Source organism: Pristis pectinata, chromosome 27 (genome assembly GCF_009764475.1).
Source record: "Pristis pectinata isolate sPriPec2 chromosome 27, sPriPec2.1.pri, whole genome shotgun sequence".
NCBI lineage: Eukaryota > Metazoa > Chordata > Chondrichthyes > Rhinopristiformes > Pristidae > Pristis > Pristis pectinata.
The window spans coordinates 25,308,917-25,334,350 of record NC_067431.1 but is presented as its reverse complement, the minus strand read 5'-3'; the positions used below and the strand labels follow the sequence as shown (position 1 = coordinate 25,334,350).

At 40.9% G+C, this 25,434-nt stretch overlaps 3 protein-coding genes across 7 annotated transcripts in view; all 3 read right to left on the bottom strand.

Annotated features, from left to right (window-relative positions):
* The window catches only part of LOC127583735 (anaphase-promoting complex subunit 13), a 35,830-nt gene extending 28,554 nt beyond the window's left edge, over positions 1-7,276 (bottom strand). The window contains exon 1 of the mRNA XM_052040025.1: positions 7,236-7,276. The gene's annotated coding sequence lies outside the window, so the exon portion shown is untranslated. The remainder of the gene's footprint in view (positions 1-7,235) is intronic.
* LOC127583732 (vacuolar protein sorting-associated protein 26B-like) overlaps positions 1-25,434 on the bottom strand; it is a 57,474-nt gene that overhangs the window by 11,384 nt on the left and 20,656 nt on the right. The window contains exons 4-6 of one of the 4 annotated variants that reach the window (XM_052040018.1): positions 23,807-23,982; positions 20,400-20,542; positions 12,650-17,948 (exon numbers count right to left, since the gene is read on the bottom strand). The exons of 1 other annotated variant lie outside the window; for it this stretch is intronic. In XM_052040018.1, coding sequence (XP_051895978.1) covers positions 17,811-17,948; positions 20,400-20,542; positions 23,807-23,982 — 457 coding nt within the window. In that variant the 3' untranslated portion in view covers positions 12,650-17,810. Of the gene's footprint in view, positions 1-12,649; positions 17,949-20,399; positions 20,543-23,806; positions 23,983-25,434 lie in introns of those variants that run through there. 2 more of the 4 variants (XM_052040017.1, XM_052040015.1) reach the window with 2 other exon arrangements.
* On the bottom strand, positions 821-7,276 carry LOC127583734 (anaphase-promoting complex subunit 13). 2 transcript variants are annotated; one of them, XM_052040021.1, is made up of 3 exons: positions 7,236-7,276; positions 5,475-5,605; positions 821-1,493 (listed from the first exon to the last, which is right to left on the bottom strand). In XM_052040021.1, exons 2-3 carry the CDS (start codon positions 5,571-5,573, stop codon positions 1,368-1,370), a joined length of 225 nt encoding a protein of 74 aa, XP_051895981.1. In that variant the 5' UTR covers positions 5,574-5,605; positions 7,236-7,276; the 3' UTR covers positions 821-1,367. The 2 variants fall into 2 exon arrangements, with proteins under 2 accessions (XP_051895981.1, XP_051895982.1); XM_052040022.1 differs by lacking the exon at positions 7,236-7,276 and adding an exon at positions 5,714-6,053.

Here is a 25,434-nt window from a genome sequence, read left to right as displayed (position 1 = left end):
TGGTTAGGCCACAGCTAGAGTACTGGGTGAAGTTCTGGTCACCGCACTATAGGAAAGATATATTGCACTTGAGAGATTCACCAGGATGTTGCCTGGAATGGAGTGTAGGAGAGATGGTCTTGGCTGAAAGGGGACCTGATTGAGAGAGAGAAAAATGAGGGGTACAGATAGGGTAGATAGTAAGAAACTTTCCCCAGAGCAGGAGTATCTAAAACTAGAGGGTACAGGTTTAAGAGGTAAGAAGTTCAGAGGGGATCTGAGAAAAAGTAGGTGGTTAGAATCTGGAACACTCTGCCTGAGGGGTGGTGGAGGCAGAGACTCTCACAACATTTAGTAAGTGTCAAGACAAGCACTCGAATCACAAATGCTGAGAAGATTATAGGTCAAGTGCTGGAAAATGGGATTAGTATAGATAGATACTCGAAAGTGGCAATGGACATGGTGTGCCCAAGGGCTTATTTCATACTGTATGACCCCATAATCAACTGGGGTAGAGAATTCTAGAGATTCAGCACACTTTGCAAGATGAAATTTTCATACATCCTAGTTCTAACAATCACCTCTTTATCTTATAGGTGTGTACCCTCATTCAAGACTCTCGCTCTGGTGGAGACATCTCAACATCTACCTTGCCATACCTTCTTGGGATGTTATGTTTCAATAAGATGATCTTCTTTCTTCTGAACTCCAAAGAATATAGGTCAAACTTTTTAGCCATTCATGACAGGGGAACCCTCTCACGTCAGAAATTAGCACGGTAGATTGTTTCTGGACTGCTTCCAATGCTAGTATATCCATCAGAGGTCCCACAACAATGGTCTTAATTTTGATATATATTTCCAGTACATTTTATTGAACTAGATTCAATTTACTGCTGGGAAATGTTAAAATAGACAGAAAGAAATTATTGAAAGCTTAATGTTTGTAAGATCAGTAACAGCATTAATTATTTACAAATTTAGTTATAAATCACATGAAATGATTTGTGTGCCAGGATTGTACAATGGGTGGTCCTTATAAAATGTGGAAGTAACAGATATCAGCCATTGATGGAATTAATCTGCTGGCACATCACCACTGCTTGCAAGTGAGATACTCCACCAGTACTTCTATTTGATGAATACAAACTTTCTTCTTTAATGAGTAAAAATTATAAACTTTTCCACTCTTATTAATTGTCTATAAAGACTATTAACTGAGGCTCTATAATTCTTGCTTTGATACGCCATGTCTGTAATTTCATTTCAATGATAATGGACATTAAGCTTGCAGTAAGCCTTCAAGTGAAAGTAAATTCTGGCACCTGCCTCTTGGAAAGAATATAGAAATAAGCTTTGTTGCTGTGCTGGTATCAATGCTGTCAGTAACTAGCTTCCTGCAGATGGGGTATTTTCGTGCAAGTTTTGCAAGGCTAAGTCAGTCCATTTCATATCTTGTTCATTGATAGATTCTGTAGTTCCCCCATTATCCTGTTCGGGTTCTGGAAGTTCACTCTGTGAAAGGAAAATAAATAAAGGAGTTACAAAGACCATCACCTTTCTAAGATGTATGTATATTAATGAGCTCCTCAATTTATTTAATCTCCAGTGGGAACCTTTGGAGATTCCCATATACTACACTACCAGGTAGAGGGAGACTTCATTACTGACTTCTATCCAATGACAATTACTTACAACGGAAAGAACATTAATCCTGTGAATTTCAGCAATTGAGTACTTGCGTGCAACACACCTCTCAGAGGCTTATGCATTGCCTAGAAGTTTAATGACTCGCATACTCAAATTTCAATAAAATTTGCGAAAATGAAAATAACTGAGAATTTATGCATCAGTTTTCTATCATAGTAACTACAAACAACATAAAGTTCTGACTTTTCATTCTGCATTTTGAGATTTGGAACTCAATGCAGCATCTTGCCCCCATCTAGTGTCTCATTCCACTTAAGTAATAATTTAGAGACATAAGAGACTGCAGATGCTGGAATCTGGAGCAACAAGCAAAGTGCTGGAGGAACCCAGGGGGTCAGGCAGCATCTGTGGGAGGAAAGAAATTGTTGACAGTTTGGGTTGGAACCCTGCATCAGGACCTGATGCAGCATTTCGACCCAAAACGTCAACAATTTCTTTCCTCGCACAGATGCTGCCTGACCTGCTGAGTTCCTCCAGCACACTGCAAGTAATAATTTGCTTCTTCATTCTTCCTTCCAAAGTGAATAACTTCACATTTTCCCACATTATACTCCATCTGCCAACTAACTGCCTACTTACTTAACCTATCTATATTCTTTGGCAGGTTCATTGTGTCCTCTTCAAAACTTGCTAACACATCAATCTCTGCATCATCAGCAATGTGGGAACAGTACACTTGGTTCCTACATCCAAGTCATTGATATAGATTACAAATAGTTGGGGCACCAACACTGAACTAGTATCCCACTAGTTACTGATTGCCAATCTGAAAAATGAGCCAGTTATACCGACCCTCTGTTTTTCATTAGTTAAGTCACTCCCTTATCCATACCGATATACTACCCTGACCTTGTGCATTCTTATCTTGTGCAGTAATCTTTTATATGGCATCTTATTAAACATATTCTGGAAATCTAAATACACCACATCCTCCTGTTCACCTTTATCCAAACTGTTTGTAATATCCTCAAAGAACTCTAATAAATTTGTCAAACATGATTTCCCTTTGTTAAAGTTCTGCTTGAGTGTCTTACAACTACTAAATTTCCTGATGTTACTTCTATAATAGTGTGAACATAATGGGATAGAATTCTTCATTAAGATGGAAATCTTAACTGGGACCTAAATCTAAACAAAGGAACTTATGAAGCTATGACAATTGAGTTGGCGATGATAGACTGGGAACTTCATTAAAAGGTGTGACAGTGGAGAGTATAATGTTAACATTTAGCCACCCTTGTCAGGGTTGGTTTACTCAGGTTTATTACTTCAGTTATTTTAGATGATTCTTCTTTGGATCTTTTGTTAGACACAGCAGAGTTGTGTTTCTTCTTGCATTTTTGCACCAGGCCGAAATGTATAACAATTGCATTTCCTGCATTCATTCCTGAAATATAAGCCTCCTTCAGTCATAAGAGTCAAAACATTGAAACAGGTCCTTTGATTCACTGTGTCTGTACCAGCCCTCAAACACCAATCTACACTAATACCATTTTCCAGCACTTGAATGCTTTGGTGTTTCAAATGCTGCTCTCAAAACATTTACAGTGAGGGTCCTCATCCACACTGTCCCCCTCAGGAAGTATATTCCAGATTTCCAACACCCTCTGGGTGAACAAAATCATCTTCAAATCCCCTCTAAACTTCCAACCCCTTACCTGATACCCATGCCCTCTGGTTATAGACACCTCTGCCAAGGAAAAATGTTTCACACTGATTATCCTATCCATGCCCCTCATAATTCCACATACCTCAATCAGGTGCTCCATCAGCTTTCTCTGCTCTGAAGAAAAAAGCAGCCTATCTAGTCTCTCCTCGTAGCTGAAACGTTCCAGCACAGTACTGTTGAATCTCCTCTGCCCCCTCTCCAGTGCAATCACACCCTTCAAATAACGTGGCAACTAGAATTGTACACAGCAGCGAGACGAGCTGTGGCCTAACTAATATTTTATACAGTTCCATCGTAGCCTCCCTGCTCTTATATTCTATGCCCCACCTAATGAAGTGAGTATCCAACAGACCTTCTTAATCACCCTTATCTACTAGTTGCTCAGTCTCTCTAAATCTTTAGTTCTCCATTATTTCTGGCAGGCTTTTTTAGTTTTATGTGAAGACAGAAAGTATTTGTTTAATATCTGTCATTTTCTTATTCCCCCTTATAAATGCTCTCACTTCTGTCCATAAGTGACCCGTATTCAGCCTTACTAGTTTTTTTCCCTTTTATATACCTGTACAAGTCCTTACAATCTGTTTTAATGTTTCTTAGACTCAGAGGAATACAGCAGGGATACAGGCCCTTTGGCCCAACCAGTCCATGCCAACCACAGTGTTCACCCAGCTAGTCCCAACTTCCTGCGTTTGACCCATTTCCCTCTAAGTTCCACCTTTATCCAAGTGCTTCTTAAATGATACTATTGTACCTGCCTCAACCACTTCCTCTGGCAGCTCGTTCCATATACTCACCACCCTCTGCATGAAAAAGTTACCCCTCAGGTCCCTTTTAAATCTTTCCCCTCTCACCCTAAACCTATGCCCCTAGTTTTGGACTCCCCTACCCTGGGGAAAAGACTGTTACCATCCACCTTACCTATGCCTTTCATAATTTTAAACACTTCTGTAAGGTCATCCCTCATTCTGCAACGTTCCAAGGAATAAAAATCTAGTCAGGCCAACCTCTCCCTATAACTCGGGTCCTCTAGTCCTGGCAACATCCTCGTAAACCTTTTCTGCACTCTTTCCAGTTGAACCACATCGTTCCTATAACAGGGTGACCAAACCTGTACACAGTGCTCTCAGTGTGGCCTCACTAACGACTTGTACAACTGCAACATAACGTCCCAACTCCTATGCTCAATGCCTTGACTGATGAAGTCCAAGTGCTAAATGCCTATTTTACCACCCAGTCTACCTGTGACGCCGCTTTCAATGAACTATGCACTTTTACTCCTAGGTCCCTCTGTTCCATTACACTCCCCAGTGCCCCACCATTCACAGTATAAGTCCTACACTGGTTTTGACATTCCAAAATGCATCACCTCACACTTATCTGTATTGAAATCCATTTGCCACTCTTCAGCTCACTTCCCTGATCAAGACCCACTTGTAATCTAGGATAACCTTCACTATCAACAACACCTCCTAATTTCGTGTCATCCACAAACTTACTGGTCAAGCCTTGTGCATTCGTGTCCAAATCAAGTCAGCAGACTCTCATACTTTATATCCCCTTTCTTTACCAACTTCTTGGTTCACCTTTACTCAGTTTTAAAACGCTCCCAATTCACCTGCAAACTCAAGGTAAGGGGAACCCTATCCTTGTTCTGCGTGGGAGGAGGGGATGTGATAGCAGAAGTGTATGAAGTAAAGGAGATGCAGTTGAGAGCCCCATTAACTACAGCAGAGAAGAAGGACATCTTAAAGAACACGGGTGTGGAAAATCCATCGTATATGCTCTAATAAGAAGAGTTTCCTCAGCCTGATACGGCTGTACTTTGCTGTTTCAATTATTTTTCTTGTCTTGAATTGCCACATTTTAAGTAATTGTTGCCTTGAAGACTTTGGTTTGCATCCTATTAAAGGCAACCTTCAACCCTGATACCTCAACAACTTAAAGCAGACTTGCTTTCTCACTTTGCCAGTTTTGCTGAAATGTCCTTGAGCTAAAACATTTGACTCTGTTTCTGTCCCAATGGCTCTGAACTGTAAGTGCAGTCCAGAAGCAATTACAGATGAGGGACTCACTTTAGGCTGCTTAAAGGCGAGAGTACATCTAAATGCAACACATACCAGTGGGATTTCCACATCTTCATACGGCAGCTTGTCTTCCCGCCATGCATCATCAATCAGGTCCAGAATCCTGCCATCTCGCTGCACCTCGCTGTCCATTTAACCAGTCTGCAGAATGCACTAATGCAATCCTGGAATTAAAGTCATGGATAAGTAGAAACAATCAATCAAGTCCAGATGAAGCCTTTTCCCAACATTTTCAGATCTGGTCTGCTTTAGTAACAAGCAGCCAGACTTACTCTCCATTAACCAGCATCTGCCAAGCAAATGGAGACACAAGAGACTGCAGATGCTGGAATCCAGAGCAAAAAAAGCAAACTGCTGCTGGAACTCAGGGGATCAAGCAGCATCCGTGGAGTCAGAGGGATGGTCGATATTTCAGGTGAAGACCCTGCATCAAGACTGAAATGTTGACTATTCCTTTGCCTCCACAGATGCTGCTCGACCCACTGACTTCCTCCAGCAGGTTGCTCGTTGTCTGCAAAGTCAGGCTTTACTGTATCTGCACACATGGATTTATTTTGGGATTTTCCCATCTCTTTACTCTTCACCTCTCACAATCAGACTCCTCTCACTACTCCCATTCTCTGCTGCCAAACCCTCATCCTTCACCCTCTTCCCCCCTACTTCCATCAACCCCTCCCTACCCAACCCAAGCTCCACCTTCCCCCCTCCCCTGCCCCCCTCCCTTCCCCCACCCCCAGCACCCCACCCAAGGTCCACCCCCCCTCCCCTCTCACCCCCTCTCACCCCTCCTCTCACTCCCTCCCCCCCCCTCTCCTCACTCCCCCCCTCACTCCCTCCCCCACCCCTTCCCCTCCCCTCTCACTCCCTCCCCTTCCCTCTTACCCCTCTCTCTCTCACCCCTCCCTCCACTCCCTCCTTCCCCCTCCACCCCTCCCCTCACTCCCTCCCTCCCCCTCTCCTCACTCCCTCCCTCCCCTCTCACTCCCTCCCCCTTCCCTCTTACCCCTCTCCTCTCACCCCTCTCCTCACTCCCTCCCCCCCTCCTCCCTCCCCTCTCACTCCCCCTTCCCTTCCCTCCCCCTCCTCACTCCCTCCCTCCCCTCTCCCCCCCTCTCCCTCCCCCCCTCTCCCCCCCTCCCTCTCCCCCCCTCCCCCCCCCCCTCTCCCCCCCCCCCCCTCCCCCCCTCCCCCCCTCCCCCCCCTCTCCTCTCCTCCCCCCCCCTCCTCCCCCCCCCTCCCTCCTCCCCCCCCTCCCTCCCCCCCCCCCCCCTCCCTCCCCCCCCCCCCCCCCCCCCCCCTCCCTCCCCCCCCCCCCCCCCCCCCCCCCCCCCCCCCCCCTCCCCCCCCCCCCCCCCCCCCCCCCCCCCCTCCCCCCTCTCCCCCCCCCCTCCCCCCCCTCTCCCCCCCCCCCCCCCCCCTCTCCCCCCCCCTCCCCCCCCCCCCCCCCCCCCCCCCCCCCCCTCCCCCCCCTCCTCCCCCCCCCCCCCCCCCCCCCCCCCCCCCCCCCCCCCCCCCCCCTCCCCCCCCCTCCCCCCCCCCCCTCCTCCCCTCTCCTCCCCTCCCCCCTCTCTCTCACTCCCCCCCTCTCCTCTCCTCCCCCCCTCTAGCCTCTTCCTCCCCCCCCTCTCCTCTCCCCCCCTCTCCTCTCCCCCCCCTCAACCCCTTTCCTCCCCCCCCTCACCCCCTTTCCTCGCCCCCCCTCACCCCCTTTCTCCCCACCCTCACCCCCTTTCTCCACCCCACCCCAGCTCACCATCCCCCTCCCTCCATTTGTTCTTTCCTCCTCCCGCGCACCGGCAGGAACGTCTTCCCGTGTCCTCCATAAACGATCCGACTGCTCCAAGTCGTCCCGGGTAAAGGTCCGGGGTCAGTGCCCGTTTGCTCGCTGCGGTGGGCGGGTGGGGAGAACCGGGGTAGGAGGAAGGTGGAGTAATGTGGGGGGGGGGGGGGGGAAAGCAGAAGGGGGTGGTAAGGGAGAGGGGCTGGGGAAGGGGGTCTATACTTTCTCTTTGCTAAAATTGATTAAGTCCCTTATTCTCATTCAACCTTTGGCTTCTCACAATTTCCTGCCTTCAATGACTGTGGAGCAGGCACAAAGCTGCAGAATTTGTGGAAAAACAGGGAAGTTCTAGGCGCTGTTATTTGGAGGGAATCTTACTGCATTGTTTTAGGTATGTGGGCAGTTAAACAGAGAAATCATTATCTCTGCCTGTGCATTTACATATGATGCCTTTATATTCCCCCAATATTATGGTGTTAGTCACCAACCATCCATTACAATATTACACTGGAGCTACCATCCCTCACATTAAAGTCCTTACTAGCCCGGATCTTACACTCTGGTGCAGGAATATTGTATTATCAGTGACGCTGTCTTTCAGACTCAGTATTAAATGTATCTGATTTCTTGGGTGGAACACAAAAGGAGCAGGAATAGTTCACCTGGTTCCTCAAACTTGCCTCGGATTCAATGTGATCTGCCCAGGCCTCAACTCCTTCTCTGTGCCAGATTCCTATAGCACTCACGCACCTGATCTTTGAAAAATGTATCTACCTCCGCTTCTAAAGATCCAGCTCTGAGGCAGAGAATTCCAGAGATTCACCACCCGCTGAGAGAAGAAATTTCTATGTACCTTGGAGCTAAATGACCAGACCCTTTTCTTGAAACTATGTCCCTCATTTGAGATCGCCCAATCAGTGAAAATATCTTGACATTTACCCTGTCACGTTCCCTCAGGATCTTATGTGTTTCAATAACATTGCCCTTCATCTAAATTCCAAAGCATACAGATCTATACCAAACCTATCTAACCCATACTGTTTAGGTAATGACCACATGGCATACTTTGAGAAGCAGGAAAATTCTTCCAGGGTCCTGGACTGATATTATCCTTAAATTAATATTAAAAATAGATTCTGCTTAGCACAATAGGATTGCGCTTTGTGCAAAAGCACTTTGGACATCCAGAGGTTGTTAAAGGTGCTATAGAAATGCATGTTATTAATTGCAGTAACAGTGAAAATTGAAGGTATCCAGATATTTAAAACATATGCGTTATGAGCTACCATGATTTCATGTTGTTCTTATTTTGCCATATTATTTGTTCTTACCAAAGTTCTTTGTGATGTACTAACTTGGATAAAAATGGGCAAATCGTTCTGGGATTTATTAGGAAATAAGAGATCAATGAGAAGCCACTGGGTCTCAGTGGATTTTGGTAAAAACATTTGGTGACAAACCATTTAGCAGCCCCTTCCACATTGGAAGAAAGGTGACAACACAGACATTTAACAAAATGGTTTTATGCAGTCTATAACTAATGATAAACTGTGTAATAAATTGAACCAAGCTTTTGAAATTATAATTTTATTTTTAGCTAGTTGCTGTTTCTTGGAACACAGTTTGTTTTATTATGGAAATTCTCTCCCATACATCTGTAACAGGTGCATGGTCCTTGAAGAAATGCAACACCCCCACTGACTTCTGGCAAGCTCTGATCCAGACTGTTCAAACTAGAGGAGACGCATTCAGGATGGTATTGAAAAGACAAGTTGTTTTATTTTAGTTAGGGTAGTTACAGATTAGTACCAGAGTTCTTCAGATGAGTTTGAATCACACATCTAATTGACCAGCTTTGTCTCATTAACAGTAATCACAGAATTACTATACTGTCATAAAACTCACCAGGTTCACTAACATTCTTCAGGAAAGGAAATCTACCATCCTTACCTGGTGTTTACATGTTTCCAGAATCAGTGTGGGATGGCCAAGCTTCTACAGATTTACTGTTGAAGGCAATTTAATCAGTTGAATCATGGTCTGGTAGGGCAATCCAAATGTGCAGTGACACGAGCAGCTTCAAAGAGTACTCGACTCAGCCCAATACATCATGAGCACATCCCTCCCCATCATCGGTAGTATTTACACAAGGCACTGCCTCAAGAAGGCAATATCTATCAAAGATCTCCACCATCCAGGCCAAGAGATCTTCTCACAGCTACCATTAGGCGGGAGGTACAGAAGCCTGAAGTCCCACACCACCAGGTTCAGGAACAGCTGCTTCCCTTCAACCGTTCAGCTCTTGAACCAACTGGCACAATCCTAATCACTACCTTGGTATTGTAACACCATGACCACTTTGCACTATTCGGGTTGCTCTCTTTGCTACAGAGAAAAGGATGAGAGGGTATTTAATGAAGATACTTAAAATCATTAAGGGTCCAAATGAGTAAATAGAAATAGCTCCTATTTGCAGAATCATTAATGATCAGTGGATAAGTCCGTCATAGTCACAGGAGGAGGGCAATTTGCAAAAGAAGCAAACCCCCACAAATAATATGACTAGTTAGAATCCTTGATTTTACTACCAGGATGGGTAGTGGAGACAGATCAAGTGAGGATCTTTGGAAGAAACCAGATGCCTGCTTGACGAGAGAAATATTTGTAGGGCAATGGAACTGTGCAGCTGATTGAACCTTTGCTGGATCTGAGCAAAAGCCTTGGGTTGAATGGCATTCTTCTGTGTTGTAACCATTCTGTGACAGAAGAGATTGTGCTGACTGCATAAAAAGACCATTACAAATAGGAAAAGTAGGGCTTATAGCGTAAGGGAGTGTCAATAATTTATAGACACTGGTGCCTGCTTAATGCTTCCTCCATCCAGAAATCAATCTTGTGAAACTTCCATCTTAAGTAAGGAGACCAGGCACAATGTAACCAGGGCTATATATAATTTCAATATACTTTTACTCATATTTCAGTTAGATCACCCCTTGTTCTTCTGAATACCAAAGAATACAGGTCTAACTTAAGTTTTTGTTATAGGACAAACCTCTCATCCCAAGAATAAGCCTATTGAAACTTTTCTGGACTGCCTCAGAGGCTAATATATCCTTTCTTAAAGAAGGCCACTGGGTAATCAGGAATTGCAATGGTACATCACACAAAGCACCGGAGGAACTGTGGGTCAGGCAGCATCTATGGAAAGAAATGGACTCGACGTTTCAAATCCAGACCCTTCCAGCTGAAGACCGAGTCCAGATGGAGGGTCGTGACCCAAAACGTTCACTGCCAATTTCCCTCCATAGATGCTGCCTGACCTGCCGAGTTCCTCCAGCGCTGTGTGTTGCTCCAGACTCCTGCAGTCTCTTGCGTCTCTGCCTTGCAATGGTACATCATTATTTGGAGCAATTCTACTTTTATCCCTGCGCAATCTGCAATTTGATTAGTTCACCTGCTAATCAAAACATCAGAAACTCATTACAGGTCCTCCCCAGTTACAACAGTGTTCTGTTCCCGAAAACTGTTCATAACCCAGTTAGGAGGGGGAGAGGATCACAGAAGCAGCTGCTACAGGAGAATGAGGAGTGGGAAGAGCAGCTGCTTGGCAATATATTTAAAAACATACGCCAACCAAGGGCAACACATAGTAAAATTAGGGCATTTAACTCAACCAGTCAGATTTCTGAAATGATATTTCAGGAAAACTATTATCCATACTCAATAGTATGAGCATAGTATGAAATAAACGACTGGTTTGTGTCATTCCTGCTATAGTAAGATAGCACATGTAGTGTGATCCCAATCATGGACTAGAGCTGCTAACGGAGTTCCCACCGAACAGAAGCAGCCTGAAGCAGCTGGCAAGGGGGCAGGCATGGTAGCGTAGCGGTTAGTGTAACGTTATTACAGCACCAGCGACCCGGGGTCAATTCCCGCCACTGTCTGTAAGGAGTTTGTACATTCTCCTTGTGCCTGCGTGGGTTTCCTCCCACATTCCAAAGACGTACAGGTTAGGAAGTTGTGGGCATACTATGTTGGTGCCAGAAGCCTGGCAACACTTGCAGGCTGCCCCCAGAACACTATGCAAAAGATGTATTTCACTGTATATTTCGATGTACATGTGACTAATAAAGATATCTTATCTTAAATCCACCCCACTGGTTTCCCAAATGCTTGGGCTATCCATAAGTCAGGAGCTCGCAACCTGGGGAGGACCTGCACATTTGATTTCTTTTTAAATATCAACTTCCTTGCACATTGTTCTACTTTAGCTCCTGTAGACATTTAACGTCAAGGCTTTCTGCAGAGCTACAGCTTGCAAACATTGATAAACTCCCCTTAAAATAGATTCATTTTAAATTTTGTCCTGAACCTTGAAGACCAAGTCAGTTTAAACTGCAATTGGGAAAATTAATCATCACGTTGAACGCTTTTGAGAGCTCTGTCCAGCTGCAGCAATATAAATTAGTTTGTGAAAGGGGCTTTAGAATGGAAAGTAATTACAGATAGAGATTATTTTTGCCCATCTTCAAAAAGAATTCTCTGATTTGCTCCTTCTGTTTAATGCATCCAGTGTGGTAGGAAGTTATCTGCAGTTTTAACATTACCTGTCATCCTTAATTTCTGGCTTCTGCTTTTTGAAACTCAAATTACAATTATAGAGCACAGAATGCTGATACAAAGTTTTCTGATGAGCTTTCAGGGCAAATGCAGCATTGAAAAGCAGTGAACACATCCCCAGACAACCAACTGATTTGGAAGCACCAGATGAGTGGGTAGCAACCAATCCCCAGTAAGGATTTTAGATTTATACAGTGCAGCACAGGAACAGGCCCTTTGGCCCAAGATGTCTGAGCATGATGCTAAATTAAACTAACCCCTTCTGCCTGCACATGATCCATATACTCCATACCCTGAATATTCATGTGCCTATCTCAACCTTGTGTCTGCTGCTACTACCACTCCTCACTCCTGGCAGTGCGTACCTATCACTTTGTGTAAAATAAACTTGCCCCATACGTTCCCATTAAACTTTCCCCCTCTCACCTTAAAGCTATGCCCTATAGTATTTGACATTTCTACCCTGGGAAAAAGATAAGGTAGATGGCCAGAATCCATGCTTCTCATAATTTTATAAACTTCTATCAGGTCTCCCCTCAGCCTCCAATGTTCCAGATTTGTCCAAGGGAACAGCTGCCTTACTAGATTGTGATAAGTGTGTAGCAAAAACCAACAAACTGAAGTCCCACCATCTAAAGTCCCACTGCAGACCATCTAAAACTCGACGATATCACCAGCATTAATAAAAGGTTTAAGCTGATAACAGAATGGAGGCCAACTCTACTACCGTATTTCAAGCCTTGATACAACTGAAAACAGATTGACTCTTTTCATAAGGCAACTACATTTTGTAAAATCTAGTGCATAAAATGTACAAATCCACTTTATTATAGAAGTTTCATACTTGCAAATGGATAACTGAGGATTCAAATAATTGCGCATGTACAATATTAAAAAGGACATAACACTTACTATGGGCTTTTGTACCTTCCAAAAGAAGTATTTATAGGCATGTACAATTGTAGGCATTAACAACTATAAAAGTTTCAGATTAACTACTGATACAAGTAGGCTTATAGCTATTCAATGATGGCAGTTGTTTCATAGATGTACACTTAATTTACAGTAACAATAAAGTTATAAATGAATTTTTCACTCCCTTGAAAGCTGCTTTTTCAATGGCTTTGAAAACGCCTTGGAAAACTAATCAGTTTCTGCTGCAACTTTAGCTTTGAATGTCAATGTTGTCTAGTCCCCAGCCATTTAACTTGCTGGTTATGTTCAGCTCATCATGGAGTTACTGTCTAATGATTTTGTCACTAAAATGGAAAAAGTAATGATCTGAAAGCTGCTTGACAAGTTAAAGTGTTCACAATAGCCTACATTTTTCAGGAGAAATCAAACTTTTTCATGGCACAATATAAATTTACTTTCTCTCCCAATAAAAAAATCAAGTACAAACCATTCAATACATTCTCCTCTTCTCTCTTAACCTTGTTTTATGGTTTACGAAACAAAACAGATGGAATCAAAACTATTAAAATTACAATGATATTCTCTAGCACTCTATGCTTTTAAAAACATGTTTCAATGAGTATTTTATCTGATAGTCTCCCAATGTCTAAATATTGGTTCCATTGGAATATTCATATTATAAAGCATAGAAACTATAAGAAAAAAAATCACACACCGTATATAATTATAGCAAAAGAAACAGTTAAGAATGCACTAAAATTGGCTGAACAAGATTTTAAGTCCTAACTACCTTGGATAAAAATGCTTGATGATCCAAGGCAATACTTTTGCTAGACAGACTGCTTTATATTGAAATAGAACAAACAGACCTTCATTAGGCATCAATTCATCTCCCCTATCCTTACATAGAATGTGATATTATATTATTATTACCATCTTCAGTTTATGACAGAGGCTATTTGATGAGTATCTGCATGTCAATATTGTTTTTAACCTGGTGCACAGGAACGACCATGCCGCATTGTTTTCTCTTGTTCTTCACCAATACTCTCTCAGACCTCTGAACTCTCTCCAGTATGGGGTTTTGTGCAATGAGCTTTAGCAGGTCAAATGTGGCTGATAGGCACAGTGGTGCAGCTGGTAGAGCTGCTGCCTCACAGCTCCAACAACCCAAGTTCTACTTGTACTTAAGGTACTTGTGGAGCTTGCATTTTCTCTCTGCGAGTAATGTGTTTTCCCCTGGCTGCTCCAGTTTCTTCCCACATCCTAAAATAGGTGTGGGTTGGAAGATTAACTGGCCACTGCAAATTCCTCCTAGTGTGTAGGCAAGCGACAGAATCTGGGGAAAAGCTGATGGGAATGTGGGTTGAAAGGGTTATAGGAAAAAATAATGGGGAGATGGGATTGCTCTGTGAGCTGGCATTGATGCAACAGGCCAAAATGGCCCATTGCATCAACATCACAAGGAAATATGAAATGATATCTTGAGTCAGCCATCATTTAAGCTCCAAGGAAATGAATCATTAAACTGCTGACTGCCCTCAACGATCATAACTACAAATTAGGCAATAAGATACAAGGCAGCATTTCAATAAAAACTGCAAAAGAAACTTTAAATCAGTAAAATACCATAATTTTGAGGTACAAAAACATCTGGAACTTTGTCCAACTGGACATGCTTAGTTGGACACTGATTTTGATATAGCTTTCCGGATCAGAGAACTTGGATAACCCATTTTAATGAAAAACTTTTCTATACTGCCTTCTAGTACCTCATGACAACTGAAAGAATTTTACACCCAATAAAGTGCTTTTGAAGTATAGCAGCCAATTTGCACATAACAAGGCCCAAAACCAGGAATATGGTCAGAGGATCAGCCTTAATGCTGCTTGTTCAGGCTGCTCTTCAAAATAATGCCTTGTGATTTTTTTTAAAAAAATGTCTGCCTCTTGTGAATTTTAAGTTTAATGTCTCATCTGAGAAATGTACTCAATGGAATGATACTTGAACCCACAAACTACTGAGCAGCACATGCAAACTAGCCACTTGACACCAAGCGACATGCAAAAATCATGCTTGCATTTCTAATTTTTTTTTAATCTGTAAAAACTACTAGTAACAGATTGGATTATACTTTTAAAGTGAGATTGTCTTATTAGTACAACAATAGGAAAGTGATAGCCGTTGAAGCACATACAAATGAATAAAATCAGTTACATCTCACTAAATTAGTCTTTGCTACTAATGGTGAAACAGGTTAATAAACTAGTATAGATCCCAGAACAAAGCAAAGACAAGAACAGTAAAAGGAAATTTAAAAAGTCTTTTTGCAATTACTCCATTATTGACAGCACACAATCAAATACTTTACATTTAAAATTATCCCTTTGTAAACTGAAATACCAACCAGTGGCTTTGCCTTTAATACAAATATACCTAGGAAGATATACTTAGGAGGCCTTCTATACTGATGCATAAATTGACATTGAACAAAAATACTGCTGATGCTGGAAATCTGAAATAAAAACAGAAAATTCCACATGTATAGCTGAGCTGGCAGCATGTGGGGAGGGAAACAAGTTAATGTTTCTGCTTGATGACCTTTCATCAGAAGAGGGGGAAAAAGTTAGATACAAAAGATAAGACGTGGAGAAAGGGAAGGTCTACAACAATGATAGGGAGAGAATAAACAGAAGGGCAAGGTGAAAGAAGGTGGCAAAGGGTTAATACATTTAAATGGAGAATTATCTATATCCAAGCATCGTGGAATGACTGCTAAAAATCTGGAAAAAAGGCAAGAAGTACTGACACAATTGATTTCAAATTTTTCAGGTAGAGTCCATGAAACTAATATGCCCAGTCAGAAACTGGTGTTTTCCCCTTGGCCGTATAATGAGCTTAGCAGTGGAACTGCAAAGGAGGCGGAGTTCAGAGTGGGTGGAGCAGGGTGAATTAAAGCGACGTATAACTGGAAGTTCAAGGCCAAGCTTGTAGACAAAACGGAGACATTTTGCAAGTGAGCATTCAAAACGTTTTATCTAGAAATGTATTTAAACATGTTTAAAGCTGCAGTAAACATCAGGAAAAATTTTTAAAAATCCCTGTACAAAGGCTTTTGCATCTGTAGTGGCAGATACAACACACCCTTCTGTTCTCGCACCAATCCCCATCCTCAAAATCTGAATTCCTAGCCAGATTTTCAGCCTCAATTTCCAACCTAAATTATGGGTTAGCCCACCATTGTGACTATTTCGGAATCAAGAGGTCCACATCGTCACAAGCCTCCTTGTTCCTGTGGCCAAGTGGCTCTTTTTGCTTAGGTTGGCTTATCCCTCATTTTCTAGCTCCTAGACAGAAACAATACCCATCTGTAACACAGCTAGGAATCAACCAAGTGTAAAAATCTGCATAACAGATAAAAATAGCAAGCAGGTCTTGGACTCTCAGATGCAGCAGTTATTTAAGCAAATTTGATTAGTTTCATTTTGCACATGTACATGATTACATCGAAGAGCCTTTTAGGAAAAGATGGAGACAAAGGGAAAACAAATGGCACCCCATACCGAATTGGATATAGCCAATAACAATATAACATGTTTATAAAAACATTTATTCTTCTGGATTTAAGAATGATTACCTCATTTTTCAAGTGCCCATTTTGACTAAAAGCTACACATCATTTGTCCCCAAGGAGGGAAGTTTAAAGTAGTTGATAATGAAATTTTAACATCCACCTTCAAAGTGATCAGAAATTAAAAATCTATCTGCAGAATCAGGTAACACTATTTCAGATGGTTTGATGTCATTGGAAATGTTTTCTCTTTTCCCATCTCCAAATATTTTAACCAAACTTAAAATGACTATGTTGAATGACATAAGATTAAAAAAGGTACTAATTTGAACACAGAAGGTCCAGATATGGGCATTAATGTATTGTACTTGTAAACTGTAATTCTTTGTGTAATACCTGCAAAACAAAAAAAGCCATTTACTATAAATATCAAAAGAACTTGCCTTGTGTAGAAGGGGTGTTATCTTTAATAAGAAAATCCACCTTAGAACATCAGTGCTTCAAGCCTAACTCACGCACAGTGCGTGTCTCCCGCCTGGAGTGAAATGGCAAATTGGAATATTAAAATCTGATCATGATTTCCAGCAAAAAAAAGGGCACCTCTACTTTAAAATCATTGAAATTTTGCATATACACACACAAATCACTTATTCTGGAAAAACAAACATGTCTTAACAACAAAGGTCAAGTATTCAATCTAATTTTCAGAACAAGTTGATCCCTTCAGTATGTCTGGAAAATATTCAGGAATTTCTATTAGTTAAACATCCGTGTGTTTTAGAAGCATAATCAACTTTATGCAGCATGTATAGTAAGACATTAAAAAAAATGTGAAAACAGCCAATAGAACCATACAGCACAAGAACAGATCCTTCGGTCCATGCCAACCATCAGGTACCTATGTATACTGATCCCACGTACCAACAGTGATATTTTATGCATTGTTAATGGAAACATTCAAATATTTCTGATAAAACCAAATACTATTTGACAAAAAAGGGTCAATAGCCAAATTTCATACGAGATGAAGTACAGGTCTCTGTACAATCTCAAGTGAGTGGACTCAACACCAATGTGCAATCAGAGTAGGATTGACCCAGCACTTAAAACAAATTATGAAAGGAAATTCATTGATATACCACACAGCATAGCTGATAAATCAGAGCTGAATTCAGGTGTTCCTGGTAGATAAAAACTATGATGTGTCCAAGGAACATAGATTCATGGTGGTAGGACTCAGATTATAAGATTTGCTTGCATCTGTATGCTCCATCACACATCTTTAAAGCAACATGAAAACTGTTTTAACTTGATATTAAAACACAGAGGCAACAATTTAAATTTCAGTCCATCTCTTATCCTGAAGATGTCTTCTGAAGGGGAATTGAATCAACTTTGAATACTCATTTCTTTCCATTGATTTTTTTTTTGCAGTTTATATTGCTAATCTAGAAACCAGGATAGAGGCAGAGATATGAACTAGTTATCCACATCTTGATTTGAAATCAAAGGTTTGTTTTCAGCATTTGCTGACCCTTCGTAACGCTGTGATGCAATAGCGGCCTGGTGGGACATACTCTTTCGAACTATATCACCTTTTCGCCACAAAGTGATTTCCTGTAAAATAAATAATTGGACACACATGAGGCACACAAATAGATTTCCATCAACATCATTTTTATGGTAAATAGATGCCTTTTATTAAGAAAGAAAATTTGGAGAATATTGGCACTGCATGGAAATACAGCAGTCACAAAATGTGGAGTCGTGGAAGCAGATTCAATTATGACTTTCAAAAAAGGACATCATTAGAACTTGAAGGAAAAGAAATGCAGGGTTATGGACAAAGGACTGGGAGATGCAACTAACTGGATTGGGTTTACAGAAGACTGGCTGGAATTTGACAGAATCAGACTAAGGAATTCCCCAAAATCCCTCCAACTTCATAGAAGATTTGTTTATCAGGGAAAAACAGAATACCTTTGGTCTCAATCGGTTAAGTTTGCCAGCCTTGTCGTGCTAGGTTTTCTCACTGAAAAGAATACCTTTAGGTAGCTTCCCTATAAAATGTTTCTGATAGGATTCTAGTTCACAGTATGTCATGCCTGGTGCTTGTGTACTGTTCTGTACATTATTCAACAAAGGGTTACCCTGGTCTTCGTAGGCATGCAAGCACTACTGCTGATAAATACGTTATGCAGATATGATGCAATATGAAGATTGAATAATGGAGACATTTAGAATGGGAAAGAGATGATCTTGAGATATCCTAATCTGGATCCCACAACTGGATTCAAGCTTTAGGTCAGGGAGAAATTAATTTTTCTTGCCCAAACCAAAATCAAGTAAACAGCAGAGATAATATTCAGTTAAAACACAAGACACTGTGGAATAACTTACCCAAAAGACCAAGAAGCAAGATAGTTTAAAATATCTGTGGAAAAGTCCTAAGAATCCACCATCTCTATAATTTTTATTACTCTCAGATCTTTTATTTTAGAAATGTGCAGTTCCTGCATTCATTCCTTAAATGCCAAGATGTCTCTCAGTGAAGCTCCCTAATCATCACAGCCAATTCACTCCTCATACCTTTGTAGTTCACATTTAGATTTAGAATCTTAGTTTTGGATTGAATGACTTCATTCTAGCATGTTACAGTCACTCTTCATTAAAAAGATTCCTTTCAAGAACATTAACTATCCCCTTTTCACTGTGGGTTAACCAATTTAATATGGCCTGTTCCTAGTTAGCTCCTTAACATACTGAGCCTAAGTAAACCTGCCAAGCACAGTTTTATTGCTAATTTGGATTGACCAGTCTATATGTTGATTGAAGTCTCCCACAGTTACTATAGTACCCTTGTTACATGCATCTCTAATTCCCCATTTGTTACCATCCCTGACATTACCACTACTGCTTTGGAGGCCAACTGATTATTCTTACCAATGTTTTCTGCCTCTTGGTGCTTCTTAGCTCACCTACATTCTACACTTTGGGTTTTCTGATCCAGTATCCTTTCTTATTGTTCTAATTTCATCCTCCAATAACAGTGCATTCCAATCTCCTTTTCCCTTTTTGCCCTTTCTTCCTAAATATTCAATATCCTTGGATATTCAGATCATAGCCTTGGTCAACTTGCTAGCATGCCTCCATTATGGCAATCAACTCCACATTTGTGCAATTATTCATTTATGTTATTACAGACATTTAAATACAACACCTTTATATTAGCTTTAACAAAAAATATGATATCTTAGCATATTTTTTGTATTATGGCCCCATTTGTATTACCTTTTCTTCCCTACATCCTACTTGTTAGGGTATTCTCTGTGTACGCCTTGTGCCTACCTGACACAATTGTATCCTTTCCCCATTTTCTTGCACTACTTAATTTGTTTTCCCCTTTATCATTCTAGATTTCCCCCCAATAGCACCCTCCATCCTTTAGTTTAAAGCCCTACTCATCTCCCTAGCACTTACTTTTAGAGATTCCTTTAGAAAGAAACTGCTTCGTACTTCTGATGCCTTGCTGTAAACAGAAGCCACAAATTTAGTAGCTTCCACTATTTGACAAGCCAGGGCTTTGACAGAGTTAATAAGAAGGAATTATTTCCTTAAATAGAAAGATAATTCCATAGACAAAATTAGAGGGGAGATAACAATGAAGTTTTTCATGAAAAGTGGATGGGGTTTGGAACTCAAGTGTTGAAGAGGTAGTAGAGGCAGAAACCCGATCATATTGAAAAAGTAGTTGGATGAATAAATACTTTAACCAAAGAGACAACAGAGCAAGAATTAGGAAGTGGGATTAAGATGGATGGACAGCACCTTTTCAGTTGGCATGAGCAATAGGTTTAAAAAGTCTTCAACTGCACAGCAAACTTCTATTATTCTTTGAGGCAAGGCATCCCTGGAAACACACTTCTGCAGAGCAGGAATCTGAAACTTTCTATTTTACAGCCTTAAATTATGCACTAAATTCTGCACTGCTTGCCAATCTCTCTCTTGGGTATGCTTAGGTAGGATAGAAGTTAACCCACACTTTCTAATTCATCATTTAGTACTTACCTGTTGTTTGAAATATCTCCTTTCTTCCTCATCAATAAGAACAAGATTGAGGTAGTACCGTACAGAGAACTTCTTGTTGATATCCCTCATAGATGGAGTCAATTCATATCCAGCCAGAAAAAGTCTGATAGGAATGGATTCACCTAAAACAAAACAAAACTGTAAACCTGGATCAATCAAAATTATAACTATCTTTTACAGAGAGTAGTATATGCAAGACACAACCAAGAGCTACTTCAGCACTCATCCTCAGTACCAGGACAAATATAGTTTTTCTGGTTTTGCTCTAGTGCATTATGACCACTAACTTGTTTAACTGGCAGAAAAGGCAATTGCAATGCTTTGTGATGTATGATGTACAGGGCTTCAAGGTGATCGACACAAATTGAACAAACAGGCATACGAGAAAGATGCAGTACAATGTAGAGTAATGTGAAATTACCCACTTTCATAGAAAAAATAGAAAGGCCAAATATTATCTTAGTTGTGTTAGATTGGTAAGCATTGATGTACAAGGAATCTCATTGTCCTTGTACACTAATTACAAAGGCAAGCAGTGTGTAGGTACAATGAGCAGTAAAGGCAGCAAGTGTTATGTTGGCCTTCACAGCAAAAAGATTCAAGTACAGGAGTAAAGATGGCTTGTTACAATTGTACAGCAAATGAAATATTAAGAGAAAACAGCAGATGCTAGAAATCTTAAATACCAGGAAATGTTCAAGCAGGTCTTCAATCTAAAATGTTAAATCTCGTTCTACATACGCAGCCTGACCTGAGTATTTCCAGCATTCTGTTTTTATTAATTACATGTGGCCTTGGTGAGACTATGCCTGGGGTATTGTGCGCATATTTTTTGGGCTCCATGTTATATAAAGCAAGAGCAAGAGCTTCACCGACTGATAGCTGTGGTGGCAGGACTGTAGTACGATGAGAAATTAAGTTGACGAGGCAGTTATTCACTGATGTTTAAACGAATGAGGGAGAAATCCAAGTAAAACAAATCTTGATGGGGCTAGACTGTAAGTGGAGAGGATGATTTCCCTGGCTGGGGTCCTTGAAGCAAGGGGCCAGAGCCTCAGGTTACAAGGCAAAGGATATAGGTCACAAATGGAGAAATTTCTTCACTCAGAGGTGGCAAGTCTGTGGATGTCACTACCACAGAGGGCAGTAGAGACCAAATCACTTAATATATTTGAGATAAAATTTCTAGATGCTAAAAAAGACATCAAGGGGTATGAGGAGAGAACACATTGAATGGTGAATCAGCTTCAAAAAGGGTTGAATATCCTACTCCTGTGCCAGTTTTCTATGGTGATGATGGAACCAAATATACGATCATTGTTGTGTATCACTCAAAGATAACAAACAATTTGCAGTACCAACACCAAGAAAGATGTTGTGACTTAATGAAAATTTTCTTTTAAATTTAGCAAAAGCCCACAAATTAAATCCCTGAATAGCTGATTTGCCATATCTGCCAGTGCTTACAGAAATCAGCAATACCAGAGGTTAGTTTCAAATTTACATACACTGATTAATGCTGGATCAAGTTCCAAGGACATACTCATTTATACTTCAAATGCTCACCGTTAATTAGAGAATCTGGAACAAACTTTCGAAGGGAACATTTAGTTGAGAAATTCTGTCTGGTTTCTCTCCTCTTGATCTTAGTAATAAACAGAGCATCTGCAAATCTTCATTCCCACCCAACTCAAATGCATTATTTCAATGTGACTCAACCAGCAAATCCTTTGATTCAGTTACTCACCAGCAACATTAATTAATAAATGGAGTTTGTTTCTTTTGCAACTTTGGAACATTATTGCCAGTTTAAGAATACATAAAATCATTTTCACGAAAACTGCTCTCAATATTAATTTGAGCAATTCTTGTAGTATGAAACATGCTTAAAGTATATGGTGTTGACTTCTATGTCCAACTCTTCAAATAGATGTCAGGACATTGAAGAGAGTCAGTTTGACAAGTAAACTCCCAGACTACAATAGATAGTAGTTTTGGTAATGGTCTAACAATCCAAGCAAACCAATAATGAATCAGAATAATTGTCAGAAAAGATTCTTCCATACAATTTAAAACTGGAAATGAAAATCTGATAGAAATAACCATGGCCTATCAGTTACTCATAATAAATTGGTTTGCTAATATCTTTTAGGGGAAAAAAAAAAGTCCCACTTTCCCCATTTGTTCTGCTCTGATTTACATGAAATTCCATTTTATTCTGCATTCTGTTATTGCTTTACCTTGTTTTACCTCAGTGCACTGATGTGACTAAATGATCTATATGGATAGCATGCAAAACAAAGTTTTCACTGGACCTCAGTACGTGACAATAATAAACCAATTTTCTCACTAGTATGGCTGACCATTAAAATTCTCTCCAAGCGACCCACAACAGTTGTAGCAAACTAAAAACAAAATGGTGGGAGGACTCAATAGATCAGGCAGCATCTAGCGAAGACCCTTCATTAGAAGTTGGGAAATTAGTTTGGAATTGGGAATGGGTAATAAATGCTGCCATTGCCAGCATCACCCATTGACCAAATCAATAACGATGCACTAGAATTTGCTGCCACCAGTCATGTTAAAATAGATAAAGTTTTTTTTAAACAGATCTGTCAGTGTGATACTTGCAGAAGACATTCAGATACAAAATGGCAAGGTGATGTAACACAATGTAATGTGTTTCTGTGGGCAGTCCTTACGCTCTGCTCATGAAACAGCCAAAAGAAAGTTAGCTTCATTCCTTTAAAAATAGTGAACTGCACCAACAACATTCTCCTGCTGGACTCCATGTGAAGTACAACATTGGAGCAGAATCAGGAAAGCAAAGCAAATTTGGGATATCTTTGTTCACCTAGGAGACCCAAATTGCAGGAATTTCCTGGCAAGTTGCAACTTTTTAAAAAAATTTATTCTATCGGCTCATATTCCAGCCATTTTTCACAGCTGATATGCACTGTCAACTACATTAATACTATTTGGAGTTTTTCTGCAAATAGGAAACTGACGCTACTAACACCCTCTTTCAGGTTATTTCAGAAGTCATCCCAACTCTGAACGCTTTTGAACACTTTTGAACACTTCAGACACCCAAGCTGATTATACAGCCACAATCCAACTGAACTGCCCTCAGTCTTCTAAGAAACCTGTTTGTATGTTCACAGAAAATAATCTTGTTTTCTGTAGTTACTTACTAGTATTAAGTAGAAAGCTAACCTCAAAAGTATTAAGATCCAAAAAAGTTGCAAAAACATCTGACACTTAACTACATGCCAAAGGACAAATTTCATTGTGGTACAAGACAAACCACCCAAGTAACACAGCCACAAAGACAAGTTTTACCACTCTGCTTTTTAAGGTTAAACTCACGATTTTCACATACACACCTCTGACAGGGGCTCCGTCCATTATTTCATACTTTGCTATTGTGTCATTTTCATGAAACACATTTGGTCCAGTTCCTGTAGTTTCCCTTTTTATGATGTCAATTTCCATATGCTTGATTTTGATGCGAACCAGTAAGAAATATATCTTTCCCACAATTACATCCTTCAAATGGTACCTGGAATTACAAGAGACAAAAAATTGAACAGACACACATGGCTGCTGTATTGTGTTTCTATCGCTGCTTTGAAAATTCTTACTTTGCATTTGGATGTAAAAGATGGAAGGAATGTACCAAGTCATTAAAAAAAAAGTAGTATTCTGTAAACCAATATGCCAAATAAGGCAGCACAAAGTGCTGTTGGAATTCTACAGTTTAAAGTTGAATGGTTCAGTTTTCAGAATATGATGATCTCCACACGCCCCCACCCCACCATATCCCTACTAAGTTGTGCACATCCATAGAACACCTAGTAAAATCCAAAAGGTCCATAAGATATCCGATTCATCCTTAGAACTGTCAACCCTCATTACATTAAATTACTCATAAACTTTATTTTCAGCACAGTAACAGGCCCTTCCAGCCCAACGTGCCTGCAGCACGCAATTACACCCGTTAACCTACTAAACCATACGTCTTTGGAATGTGGGAGGAAACCGGAGCACCTGGAGGAAACCCACACAGACACGGGGAGAACATACAAACTCCTTACAGACAGCGGTGGGAATTGAACCCAGATCGCTGGCGTTGTAATAGCGTTACGCTAACTGCTACACTACCATGCTTGCTACTAAATCCACATACTTACCAGAAATTAAGCTTTATATTTATACCTTTAAAGGAGTACTGGATGGTGCCATATTAGCTTGTCTCCTTTGAGATCAGAACAGTGTCCCAATTTAACAGTTATAATATAACCAAGTGGTTTGCCAAGCTATTTCAGACTCGGGCATAGAAATGGGTCTGGAGTCACATGGATAAGACCAAGGGTAGTAGATATCCTCTCCTGCAGGCCATCGGTGAATCAGATAGGCTTTTAAAACGACGATATGGTAGTTCTGCAGTCATTATTCTAATGACTAGTTTATTTCCAAGTCCCAGATTACTAACCTGAATTCAACTTAAATTCTATAGCTATCACAGTAGCATTTAAACTCTAGTTTCTAGATCATTCGTCCAGGTTTCTGGATTACTAGTCAGAGTACTACAGCACAGAAAACAGGCCTTTTGGCCCACCTAGTTAATGCTGGCCTGGTTTTCTGCCTAGTCCCATCTATCTGCACCCAGACCATAGCCCTCCATCCCTCTCTCATTCATGTACCTATCCAAACTTCTCTTAAATGTTACAATTGAATCCACATCCACCACTTCTGCTGGCAGCTCATTCCACACTCACACCACCCTCTCAATGAAGTAGTTCTCCCTTAGATTCCCCTTAAATATTTCACCTTTCACCCTAAACCTATGACCTCTAGTCCTAGTCTCACCAAACCTGAAGGGAAAATGCCTGCATGCATTCACCCTGTCTATACCCCACATAATTTTGTATACTTCTATAAGATTTCCCCTCAACCTCCTGCGCTCCAGGGAATCAATCCTAACCTGTTTAACCTTTTCCTATTACTTGGG